Source organism: Actinia tenebrosa, unplaced genomic scaffold, assembly GCF_029948245.1.
Source record: "Actinia tenebrosa isolate PJP-AT-01 unplaced genomic scaffold, QUT_ActTen_1.0 PGA_scaffold12__29_contigs__length_12842862, whole genome shotgun sequence".
In the NCBI taxonomy this organism is placed as follows: Eukaryota; Metazoa; Cnidaria; class Anthozoa; order Actiniaria; family Actiniidae; genus Actinia; species Actinia tenebrosa.
This window is the reverse complement of record NW_028292572.1, coordinates 10,189,098-10,201,250: the sequence shown is the minus strand read 5'-3', so window position 1 is coordinate 10,201,250 and position 12,153 is coordinate 10,189,098. Positions and strand designations below refer to the sequence as shown.

At 37.1% G+C, this 12,153-nt stretch overlaps 1 protein-coding gene across 7 annotated transcripts in view; it reads left to right on the top strand.

Moving 5' to 3' along the window:
* Positions 1-12,153, top strand: part of LOC116297065 (uncharacterized) — a 35,220-nt gene that overhangs the window by 17,068 nt on the left and 5,999 nt on the right. For all 7 annotated transcript variants that reach the window (XM_089028460.1, XM_089028457.1, XM_089028458.1 and 4 more), the window contains 20 exons: positions 1,185-1,238; positions 2,000-2,059; positions 2,139-2,381; positions 2,650-2,812; positions 3,884-3,991; positions 4,207-4,307; positions 5,775-5,837; positions 5,903-5,963; positions 6,416-6,460; positions 7,070-7,296; positions 7,574-7,630; positions 8,014-8,083; positions 8,295-8,467; positions 8,853-8,909; positions 9,011-9,077; positions 9,362-9,585; positions 9,893-9,949; positions 10,095-10,164; positions 10,629-10,870; positions 11,050-11,103. In XM_089028460.1, coding sequence (XP_088884586.1) covers positions 1,185-1,238; positions 2,000-2,059; positions 2,139-2,381; positions 2,650-2,812; positions 3,884-3,991; positions 4,207-4,307; positions 5,775-5,837; positions 5,903-5,963; positions 6,416-6,460; positions 7,070-7,296; positions 7,574-7,630; positions 8,014-8,083; positions 8,295-8,467; positions 8,853-8,909; positions 9,011-9,077; positions 9,362-9,585; positions 9,893-9,949; positions 10,095-10,164; positions 10,629-10,870; positions 11,050-11,103 — 2,196 coding nt within the window. The remainder of the gene's footprint in view (positions 1-1,184; positions 1,239-1,999; positions 2,060-2,138; positions 2,382-2,649; positions 2,813-3,883; positions 3,992-4,206; positions 4,308-5,774; positions 5,838-5,902; positions 5,964-6,415; positions 6,461-7,069; positions 7,297-7,573; positions 7,631-8,013; positions 8,084-8,294; positions 8,468-8,852; positions 8,910-9,010; positions 9,078-9,361; positions 9,586-9,892; positions 9,950-10,094; positions 10,165-10,628; positions 10,871-11,049; positions 11,104-12,153) is intronic.

Sequence of the window (12,153 nt, the reverse complement as noted above, 5' to 3'; positions counted from 1 at the left end):
ATACATTGCATTATTGGGGATTTTTGTGAAATGTTTTATTATCTTATCGACCAGCTGATCCGATTGTCGGTAAATACAAACAACTTGCTTATTCAATAACTCATAATTTTTTACCTCCAGGTTTCCTTAATACAAATAAAAAAAATTCCTTCAGAAGTATTTTTGTTTCCTTGACAACTCAAAAGTCTTATCCTTAATGATTGAAACTTCTGTTTATTTCTGAAATTCATTTCGTAAGGAGTCCCTCAATGATCGCTTTTGGGACCTAAATGATATTTTGATATCCTGATATAAGATGTTAATGTGTTGATTATACGGTCATTGAAAAACATCTACTTGTCTTATAAGTGACCGCAGCTGATTTACACCAATAATATGGATAAAATAGATTGTTTAAAAGCTGTGGTTTTTAGATTTCCTGTTTTGCAGTAGTTTGGATCTACGGGTAGACAATTCTGTCAACTTATGGCAAGACCCCATACATTAATATGTCAACTAAATCAACATGTTCAATATTGCATGGGAACTAAACTGATTCATTATCAAAAGGAAAAAGTGTCTCCAACATCAATATCAGGATCTAAATATAAATGCTACGGGATGCCCCAGGGATAAATTTTAAGAACTAAAACTTTTAGATGTTCTGATTTAATTTCAGTTAATATTGCAATAAAAATTAGCACTAACTGCTATCACCATTTCAATAAATAAAGTCCTTTTTGAAAAATAAATGAAAACTTATAAACAAACAAAGCAAAGCAAACAAACCCAAAGTGACTGAATATGTTTTATTAAATCCAAATATAATGTTTCAATCACGGGTGAGAAAAATAGTTTTTTTCATTGCAGGAGATCTGTTTACATGGAAGTATGGTGGCCCTACTATTACCTTACCTGAAGCACACTAGGGCCTAAACAAATATCGGGGTCGCCTTCATGCTATTAGCATGTAGTCATGTTGACTGCTGCAATAGCTAGATTTTTGAATGAGAATTAGCAAACATGTTTTCTACATTCATGCGTTTCCTTTGTCCGTCGTTGTCTTTGTATTTCAACCTATCTTTCAAATAAAAGTTGGTGCATCTGAACAGTAAATATATATATATACTTAATTTTCTAGCCATCACAGCTTATAATCGTCTTAACTGTTGTGTTTTTCTGTTTTTTCTCTTTGTTCCCTACAGTTGTATAATTCAGGATCTTCTAATGTTGGTTGCCATAGTGACGACTGTCGCCAGGTCAGTGGTTTAAGTCAAGGTCGTCGTTACGAAGTATAATGACATAGATATTGGGATGTAGTATATTTATGTATATAAAATGTTTGTACTCCTTTAAATTCAAAACTATTAGTTGTTTGCGTTATTTATGAAGCAAATTGGATTAGGCAATTTTCAAATCAATTCTTCATTCACGAAAAAATCAATAAAAGAAACTCGGAATTCAAACACGTCTTTAAATCTTGAGCCAATTCTAGATGTAATAATAATCATAAAAACTACAAAGGAATTATATGGATTTAGTGGACGGACGTTTTTCAACTTTTTCACTAATCGTTAAAATCTTATATTGATTTTAAAATGTCTTTAATAATTTGATGAATAAACAAATAATAATTAACAAGCTAGCATGAAGTTTATGTATCTGGTGTGGGAACTAGAAGTATACATAAACGCATGCGTCAACTTGAGAGGCGAACGCGTCTGTTTTCCAGCCTAAATTCAAACCACTGATAAAGAACATTCAAAGCAAAAGAAAAAGTTTGATATATCAGTCTCATTTTTAAGGATGAACGAATGATTTATTCTTTGCTGCAGGTTTTTTCTTCTGAAGTTTCTTAAAAAGTTGGCTTATTGAAAAAAGATTATTTAAATGATCTTATGAAAGACTGAATAAAAATAATCAACGGAAATGGGTTTACGACAATTTTTTCTGTTGGTCGTAACATCGAGGGATGTCAACAATATAGTGATTTGATTATGGTTTTTTATTTTTATTTTAGTGCGGCACTGCTTGCGAAAGGATTTCTTCTTCTTTGTCTGAGTGCATCAATGCGTCATGTGTGAGTATACCTAGAATCCCGAGCCAACCTTAACGTAATAATCAATTTAGACTTAACACAAAAAATTTCTTTCTTTTAGCACAACTCTAGCATCTGTCAGCAAAGCTGTAAATATATTAACCAGACCATCAAGAAATGGGACAATGTCCTCAAGGGTGATGGCAGTCCCATCCAAAAGCCACTGGCTCCCACGGCATTAAATAAAAACGTGACGTCATTGACGCTGTCATGGCAACCTGGTATTCAGAACGTCAGTGGTGGGGTTGTTTATTTACTTAAAAAGAAAGCTGTAGGTGATTACATAAACACCAACGAATATATGGTAAGTGATTAAATGAAATATGACGGATAATGTATCATCAGCATCTTTATTATTCGCGAACATTTTGAAACTTAAAGTTTAAAAAGAGTATTGCTATCCTCTCATTTAGAATCCTACTTTGATTTTTTCTTTAAAATTTTAGGGACAGCTTCCACTGAAGTTTGTTTACATATTTAGGGATACCCCAAAGGTCGGTTTTGGGACCTAATCTTAATTTTTTACGTTATGTTATTTTATTGATTCATGCATCATGTTTGATAATTTTCAGATGGTTTTTACTGAACCTTCTGCAGTATTAACCACCAAGCAAGTATGTCAGTCTGTGACTTCCGACCCAACTATCTGGCCGAAACCCATTTCATTTTACTTCACTGTAGTTGCACTGACGGAGAATAGCACCCTCGTTGAGGGGCCGCGATCACAAGCTATTGGTAAGCAGTTACATTGAACCTTTTTTCCCCTTCTGGTAAATACTTATATTTTAGAAAAACCGTGAAGTATTGTAGATGCATTGAATTGCCTTGCTTCTTGTATGATCATCCACCAACAGTCAAACACTTTAGTACTTTATATTAGAGACTTTCATGTGTTACCAAGATCTATTGAGTGTTCTGTTCGGTAAATGAATATTTCGTTTTAAGGGGGTTTATAAAATAACTGTTATAAATCTCGCGTTCTGATTGGTTGGGAGCGCGTGCTGTGTGCTCTCATAAAGCACGCGCGCGCACTTCAGTTGCTTTATTATCGGAAATAACGGTTATCGTAATTTTGTATTTTATAAGAGAAATAAAAAACTTTCTTGCGCTGCTGTGTGAAGTCATACACAGCCTATTTCTTCAATAATAAGTTTTTGCCTGTAGCAAAACGATGCTAAAACTGTAAAACTTGATTTGATTTTTGTTTGTGAATTATGCATTTTGAGATATCTTTTATTTTGAAAATACGAAAACATGTAGACTTGACGTCGGTTGACTGGATCCGTGATCCCAAAAAAATTCTTCCAATTCTCACTTTTTGAAAGGATATGGATAAATTCAAAGTGTAGGAAAAACATAGTCAACCTCTAAATTTTGATTTATGCTTCTAAATACTGATTTTTGAGAGATTTTTTATTTTGGAAAATCAGGAACTGTGCATTGATGGACTGGACTGGACTTCAATTGAATGGATCGTGCGGATCGAAAAACGTTTCTTACGGCGATTTTGTAGCTTTTATACTTCCATTTTTTATTTTGATATTCATGACTAGTAATTCTGTGCTGAAATTTTGCAACAAATTCAAGATTAGATTTTTTTATAATTGCAAAACACTATTGGATTTTGGATAGCAAAAACATGTGCTTGGTTTCTAGCCACCATCACTGATAGACTATGACAGTCAAACAATTAACGACTTTTGAGACTTTTTATGTCACCACCCAAAAGCATTACTCTTTCCTCGCAAGCTTCATGTATTTTTAAATTTCATTTATTAATTATTTTAATGTCTATTTTTTCATCAGAGATGACAAAACCTGGCCGAGTAAACTACATCAGTTTTCCTGTGTTCACATACGAAAAGAACTCTAGCGTCAATAAGCTCAAACTAACTACATCCATTATCCCGTCAGGTAACATCACGACCTTGTTTTACTTGAGTATTGCTGTAAATTTCACCATAGGCTCTCTGCGGAAAGACTGTAATACGGCAGATCTTAATAGAGGTTTTATGTGGTGTCCCTGCAATCAGATACTTTTTGAGAAGACAAGTTCTTAGGCTGTTTGAAAAGCAAAATACATATTGTATAGATATATAGAGTCGTATTAATATTTTTTCTTCTCATAGATCTATCAAGCTTGGCTACCAATTACGGCATCAGATGGCAAGTGAGGGATTTCTCCTGCCAGAGAATTTCAGTTATTCCAAGAATAATTAATAAAATCAAGGTACCTGACAAACCCATTCAGCTTGGGCGAAATGTTTTCCCATGACAAATCACCTTTCGTTCCCTTGAGGATTATTTTTTTGCTTAACGTTTTGGAAAAAATTAATTAACAAGGACGTGAAATCATGGTTCCGCTCCCCGTAGTTACCGTTGCTATGTCTCACAAGCTCAACAAATTAGTTAAAATATCGCAGAAAACTGATTATAAATTGTTTCTATTGTTTACTGTTCTTTGAAAGTAAAAGAAAATTGCCTCGTAGTACTCTTTATTTGTTCACGGAACAAGATTTTACTTCTATCGTCAAGCATCGAGGACGGCGACTGTTACCGAACAGTTGGGTGTCACCCTGGTTATGCCAACATACCTTTTAAAAGCCTTCCCCAAAAACGCATGTATCACAACCACTTTTATTATCGATTATCCTAAAGCTATTTTCCACTCTGATTTTGAAAATTAATAACGTGTATTTTCTTAGATAAATTAGATAACTTAAATAAACTGTTAACCGAATACCACTTGATTGGTAACTTATTCATAGACTTGGAAATGATAATATAATAATAATGATGTGAAGTTTTTAAGATCACGCAACTCATTAAATATCTTGTAAAGTTTGTATTCCTAATGTTTAAACTTTGGATTCTTTAGAAATATCTACCTAAATAAGCTAACGTGGTGGAATAGTGTTCCTTATTTTATCATGCTTACTTTTTGGTTTTCAAAGCTTCTGTAAAGTCTCTCATTCCCAAGCGGTTGTCGTTATTGTTTAGTACAATGTTCTTCTCAACTTAATTCCTCTCTGCGATACTAGTTCAGTTCTTTCTTTCTTTATCTTTACCAAATAACCTTTTCCCAAGCCTTCTGCTGAGGTTGTCTTTCAAAGGTTTTTCTTTCTCAACTTTATCTTCTCAACTGCTTCAATACGATCTTTTCTAGTGAAACTCTGTGTGAGTTGCTTCCTTGGACTTCCGTTTTCTTCTCAGTTTACTTGTACCAACCGCGCTGTGTTTCGTTACACAGCTCACCACTACTGAATGCTTTCTTCCCCGCATTTGTTATGAAAAGGCGTATATAAGTATTTCAGGAACAATACTAAGCTAACAAACTGCCTATAGACAAAGATCTCTAAATATGGGCAAAGGATTAATATTACTAAGTGATTTAACACCTGATAACAATAATGAATTAAATCCCCCAAGATCTACTTAAGTTATTCCATGACAGCGACGCCAGGATTATGACGCGAGCATGTTTTAAAACAGGTTGCTCATGCATAAGGTTCGGGTAAGGGTTAGCAGAACCAGCGTTAGGTTTCTAAGGGGGGATCCTGAATCAACAACACACCTTATCCCCAAGAGTATACCACGTGGTCTGAAATTGGAAAACATTTTGCCTAAGGTGTATGGATCATTTCTCAGCATGCCTTCCAAAATTGGTTGATAATGAATCTGACTTTTATAAACGCAGGATATTTCTAAAGTTACTCTTGGACTTTATGAAGAATTGTATCCATGTCAACATTCGTTTGAGGTAAGTAAAAACCAGTTGTATTGCAAGAGTGAATCAGGCCTTAACATTATCGTTTGGTATTTTAGGTGTACCAGCAAGTCGAGTGCGTAACTGGTTCTATTAAAACCTTGAACTACAAGTATCCAGGTAATGACAGTAACTGTTGCGCGCGATATGCCTCGCGCAACATGCTTACGCCAAGTTTTAGCTGCCATTTACAGTCGTAAGCAAGTTGCAAGGACGATTGTATGGCGTAATTCGTGTCGTCAGCATTTTGCGCGCGGTAGTTGTGGGGGGAAATCATACCGTGTAAATCGACCTCAAGATAACGTTGATATCGAAATCGAAATATGGCTACCAACTTGAATAAAGATCGTTGTGGACTGAAGTTTCTAGCCTCACGTGAACACGAGGTTAGTCAGTCCAAAACAATAGTTATTCGAATTGGTCGCCATATTTCGATTCGGTGTATAAGCATATAGTTTTTGTCAAGTGTGTTAGAAGTTAAGACTTTCGTCAGTTATTAACACAAGAAGCTCACAAAATGGTTGACGCACGACCCATAAACAACTGGTTTATTGATACCTATATTTCAACAGGCTGTCAGAACATACCCACTTTTGATAGAGCACTTTGTAACAAGTGTAAGTATTAACATCGTTAAGAAATTGAAGAAATAAATAAATAAATAAATAAATAAATAGGATTTATCAGTGGCATTTCCACAGAGTGGCTCTTCATCCACTGTAATTCCAATTGGAATTTAGAAGTTGATTTTTGTGGAGGGAGGAAGACCCGAGAACTCGGAAAATCCTCGAAGCACAGGAGAGAACCAACAAACAACTCTACTCACATACGACACCGAGCTCAGCGGGACTCGAACCCGGGTCGCATTGGTGAGAGGCGAGCGCTCTCACCGCTACGCCGGCCGTGCTTCCCATAAGAACCGTATTCTAGGTCGTGAAATGCAAATGTCATAACGTCACCGCAGTTCTAGCTTTTTTAAGGGTAGCACCTGAAGGCGGAAAGTCGTAGAACCTAGAGAAAAACCCTCAAAGCACAGTAGAGAACCAACAAGCAACTCTACACACATGCCACACCGAATCCGGGAAATAAACCCGGGTTCGCGTTGGTGAGAGGCAAGCAATCTAACCTCTCCGCCACCCACGCTTTCCCGCGCTTCGAAAGAACGCTTCTCATGACGTCATTAGAAGTAATCTTCACTTCTGAAGCCTATCCTGGTTTTGTAATAGTTGATCCACCACCAACACCAGACAGCTCCAGAACTGTTGGTAACTTAACACACAGAGATTTCCAGACTCAACCCGACTTCCGCTTCCGGCTGAACGTCACGTGGTTACCTCCAACCTATTCATACGCCCGAGCTGAAAACTATAATCTCAATTACGGAGATGTGAACAAAGTTCATGATTTTATATCTTCCAAACCTTGGAATCCGGAATACCGAAAGACTGGCATTGTAAGTTTACAGTTTCATCTAAGTAATATGAGCGTGATGACAACCATGACAGGGGGCACAACAATAGAGTCTTTTCCCCCTGGGAAACTGAATCCTTTCTAACGTAAGTCAGATTAGAAATCAGATCTTGTCATGCTCTGCCTCTTGTCATGGCTGTCATCACGTGGTGCAAAGCCTTTTTATTGGTATTTACAATGGTGAGCGGGATGGCATATTGATGGTTAACTATTAAAGCCTATGGAGAACAGTTTCATTTATTAAATATCTTTATTTTTAGACAGCTACATCCTTTGATTTAGTAGATCTTCTGCCAAATATCAAGTACAAAGTTGAAGTAAGTCTTTTTTGTTTTTATCGCAGACATAACGAAAATACTGTTTGAGTTGTTGATTGTTTGGATGGTCGTTGGTTGGTTGGTTGGTTAATTATTTGGATGGTCGTGGGTTGGTGGGTTGGTGGGTGGGTTGATGGGTTTGTAGGTGGGTTGGTGGGTTGGTGGGTTGGTGGGTTGGTTGGTGGGTGGGTTGGTGGGTTGGTGGGTAGGTTGTTGGGTGGGTTGGTTGGTGGGTGGGTTGGTTGGTTGGTGGGCGGGTTGTTGGTGGGTGGGTGAGTGGGTGGGTTGATTGACAGGTTGGTTGGTTGGTTGGTTGGTTGTGTTTGGCCTATTTAACCCTTTACTTCACTTACTGACTAACCTCTCATTGTATGTTTTTTCAGGTCCAACCCAAGTTTCCAGAAGGATACAAAGTTAGGCCTGTATCTAGTGAGCTTTTCTTTCAAACTCAAGGTAACTAAACTACGTTAAAATTAGAAACACGACTGATTTGCTCACCAGACACAGTTGCGGTCATTTGACAACGTTCCTCAAATATGGCACCGTCGAGGTCACGGTTGCCATGGTTGTAATGGTTGCCACATATTTTGAAGATCATATCCAATCTGCTCTGTTGCTACATTCACTCCCATATTTGCTTCATAATTTTCTGACTTTTTTGTAGCCCTGCCAACGAAGGAACTTGTTGTTCAAGATGTTAACGTATCACAAAGTTTCTCCAGCAGTGGTCATTATTCTTACAATATCTCATGGAAAAGGCATTTATTCACTTATGGGACATTTCGAGGTTATGCTTACAACGTCACGGATGGGAATGTTACTCGGAGTAACATAACGGTAAGGTGTAATGCCCTTCAAGAAGGACAAGTCTTTAGTATTCTGATCTTTATCTAGTGATCCCTTGGAAAGATTTCTCAAGAAGCATTATTTAAGACTGAGGCCTTTTCAAGTTTTCTCTGTTGGCGGGATCTTCTGCCACAGGTATCATGCCATCATGTCTTTTACAAATCGTCCCTTTTCCTGGCTGATCCTGTAGTAAGAATTTAACTTACTGTGCTAGCAACATTAGGCCATTTCTGGCCTCGTTTTTTCTTCAACTTAAGGCCTTTTCTACAAGTTTAGCGAGTCTTTGCAGGCAAAGTATCTCCATTACTCTTTTCGCAATTCATTACGAGCCCGTCAAACCTGACAAACTTAACACTACACCCTACTTCTGTTTCAGAATGACAGATTTGTTGTTATCGTAGGAGTGCAGCATTCAGAATCTCGAACCTTTGAGGTACTACCATACATCTATTACATATTCCATAGTGTGTGGTTAATAGGCTGTGGATAATTGGTAAGGAGAAACTAAAGATTCTTGAATTCACCTCTTGTCAGGTCAAACCGATGTATAACGAAAAATGGATAGATGGAGTTACCATTACTAAGGTCATAAGGTCACCTGGTAAGTGTTGGCAATAACTCTCATTGTACCAGTTGCTATTAAATTGATTGACCCTCGCGTAATGTATCGATGGAGTTGCCTTTACTAAGGTCATAAGGTCACCTGGTAAGTGTTGGCAATAACTCTCATTGTACCAGTTGCTATTAGATTGATTGACCCTCGTGTAATGTATTGAGGGAATTACCTTCATAAGGTCATAAGGTCACCCGGTATGTGTGTTGCCAATGACTCTCATTGTACCAGTTGCTATTAGATTGACTAACCCTAGTGTAATGTATTTTCAGATCCAATGGAAAATCAGTTGAAAGTGAACTCCCTTAGTCAAGAGGGAGAAGCTGTAGAGAACAGAGAGAACAATACATATTCGATAGACGTGTCATGGAAGCCTCCTTCCTTTCAGTACAAATCGGTTGAACACTATCGACTGTCATATTCTTTATCTGGCTACCCAGAATTCGCCTGTGATCAGACCAATGTTAAAGACAATCGTTGTAGAACCGTTCTTACGGTAAGGCAGTATAAAGTATTGGAAATATTACAACTATCAGTGAACAGTCTAGACAGGCCATGTCAGTCAACAGTCTAGGCAGGTCATGTCAGTCAACAGTCTAGACAGGCCATGTCAGTCAACAGTCTAGACAGGCCATGTCAGTCAACAGTCTAGACAGGCCATGTCAGTCAACAGTCTAGACAGGCCATGTCAGTCAACAGTCTAGACAGGCCATGTCAGTCAACAGTCTAGACAGGCCATGCAAAGTTATTTAGACCTTTATTTTCCATGAGATAATTCGTGGTTCGTTTTATACTGTCCACAGAAAAACCTACGGTACACACTGTCTGGAATTCTCCCACGAGAACACATTGTTTTTACAGTAAGTAACTTGAGATATCCTATAGTATATCTTTGGATCACTCTATCCAAAAGAAATACAAGTGTGATGTTAACCATTTCTTATTTCTTTGTTGGATTTAGTTATTTGAATGACCTACTTAACGCTGTCGTTGTTTGCCACCTAGGTGCAGCCAGCGTTCTTGAACTCACCGTATGTTCAGGGAATCTCTACAACCATCAAGATAGATGCTCCATGTACGTTGATGTTTAACAATATTTATTTTTTATTACTTTATATGCATAACACTATCGCCTCCATCTCGTAAATGACACCCAAAAAGTCTTCCTCCCTGTCACCCAGTGTGACATATATCACGTGGCAGCCGTAAAGTCTGTCCTGATATACTACTTGACAGCAACCTCCAGGTGACAAGCAACTGACCTCATCACATGACAATCATCCTCATCACGTGACGATCAACCTCGTCACATGACAATCATCCTCATCACGTGACGATCAACCTCGTCACATGACAATCATCCTCATCACGTGACGATCAATCTCGTCACATGACAATCATCCTCATCACGTGACGATCAACCTCGTCACATGACAATCATCCTTATCACGTGACGATCAATCTCGTCAAGGGACAATCATCTCCATCACGTGAATAGAATTAAGATGGAGACTGCTGACGTGTGTATATTTCATTTAGATCCAAGAAGAGATCTTGTGGCAGTCCGAAATCTTACCCATAATGAAAATCATCCATTCAACTACACAAACGTAACCAGCTTTTCATGGGAGGTGCCGCTGTTCAAACACAGCGCAGTCAAACGATACGACATCAAATACAGCGTCGGCACTCTAGATATAACGAGTTCTAACCAGAACACAGTGACTCGACGAGCTGTTCAAGTTAACAAGACAAATACGATAGTGGAAAAGAGTACTACGGTGAGAATGTTACAAGTGTGCTGAATTAGCACTTGAGACGTGACATAATCATTATTATATTAACATTTGAACTTACACCAACATTCCATGACCAGACCTTACATCATTAAATTAATCTTTAAACTTTAAACTTTAACTACATAACATAGTAAGGAAGATATTTTCTTCCTTATTTTCAGGACACACTCTTTTCTCTTCCAAAGTTGAAAAACGGCCAAAAGATGACATTTCAGGTAAGAATCGTACTACTAGGCCACTGTTTTCTCAATGCAGATCCCTATGTCATTCTCTTGAGTATTATTTTCTTACTTTACAAGTAAAGCTTGTGAAGATAAATTCATATGCATGCGACTGAAACAAAGAATCTTATTCTCAAGAGAATGAATAGAGGTCTGAAATGGAAAAATAGTAATTAGGTTAATTACTTAGAGCAAGGTAGAGACTAGATAAACTAGTTAACCGCGTCGGTGTTTGGAATTGAACAGTAGGAGAATTGATTTAACTTAATACACCGTATGGTTTGTGATGTTTAGAAACTAGGAGAATTGATTTAACTTAATACACCGTATGGTTTGTGATGTTTAGAAACTAAACATCACAAACATCACAAACCATACGGCGTATTAAGTTAAATCAATTCTCCTAGTTTCTAAACATCACAAACCATACGGTGTATTAAGTTAAATCAATTCTCCTAGTTTCTAAACATCACAAACCATACGTTGTATTAAGTTAAATCAATTCTCCTAGTTTCTAAACATCACAAACCATACGGTGTATTAAGTTAAATCAATTCTCCTAGTTTCTAAACATCACAAACCATACGGTGTATTAAGTTAAATCAATTCTCCTAGTTTCTAAACATCACAAACCATACGGTGTATTAAGTTAAATCAATTCTCCTAGTTTCTAAACATCACAAACCATACGGTGTATTAAGTTAAATCAATTCTTCTACTTAGAGTAAGAGAACACATCACAATCTTTACAATGAGAGTACAGCGGCTGGAGTAGATAGGATGTTGTTTCTCACGCTATTGTTAATTATAACTATTAATGAAAACTAGCTATCTATCTAGGCTAGCCTTTTTGATTATTATAGATAGCAAGTACCAAAAAAAAAACCCTGTCATATTCTTTAATTCGCACTAAATTGTAATTTCTTTGTTTTTGTTTATGTTTTGTTTGTCCGAAACGTCAGTTTCACAAAGCTTTTCATGGTGATCCAATTTATCTTACAAGTTTCTACTGTTTTTTTGTTTGTTTATTTCTTTGCTTGTTTG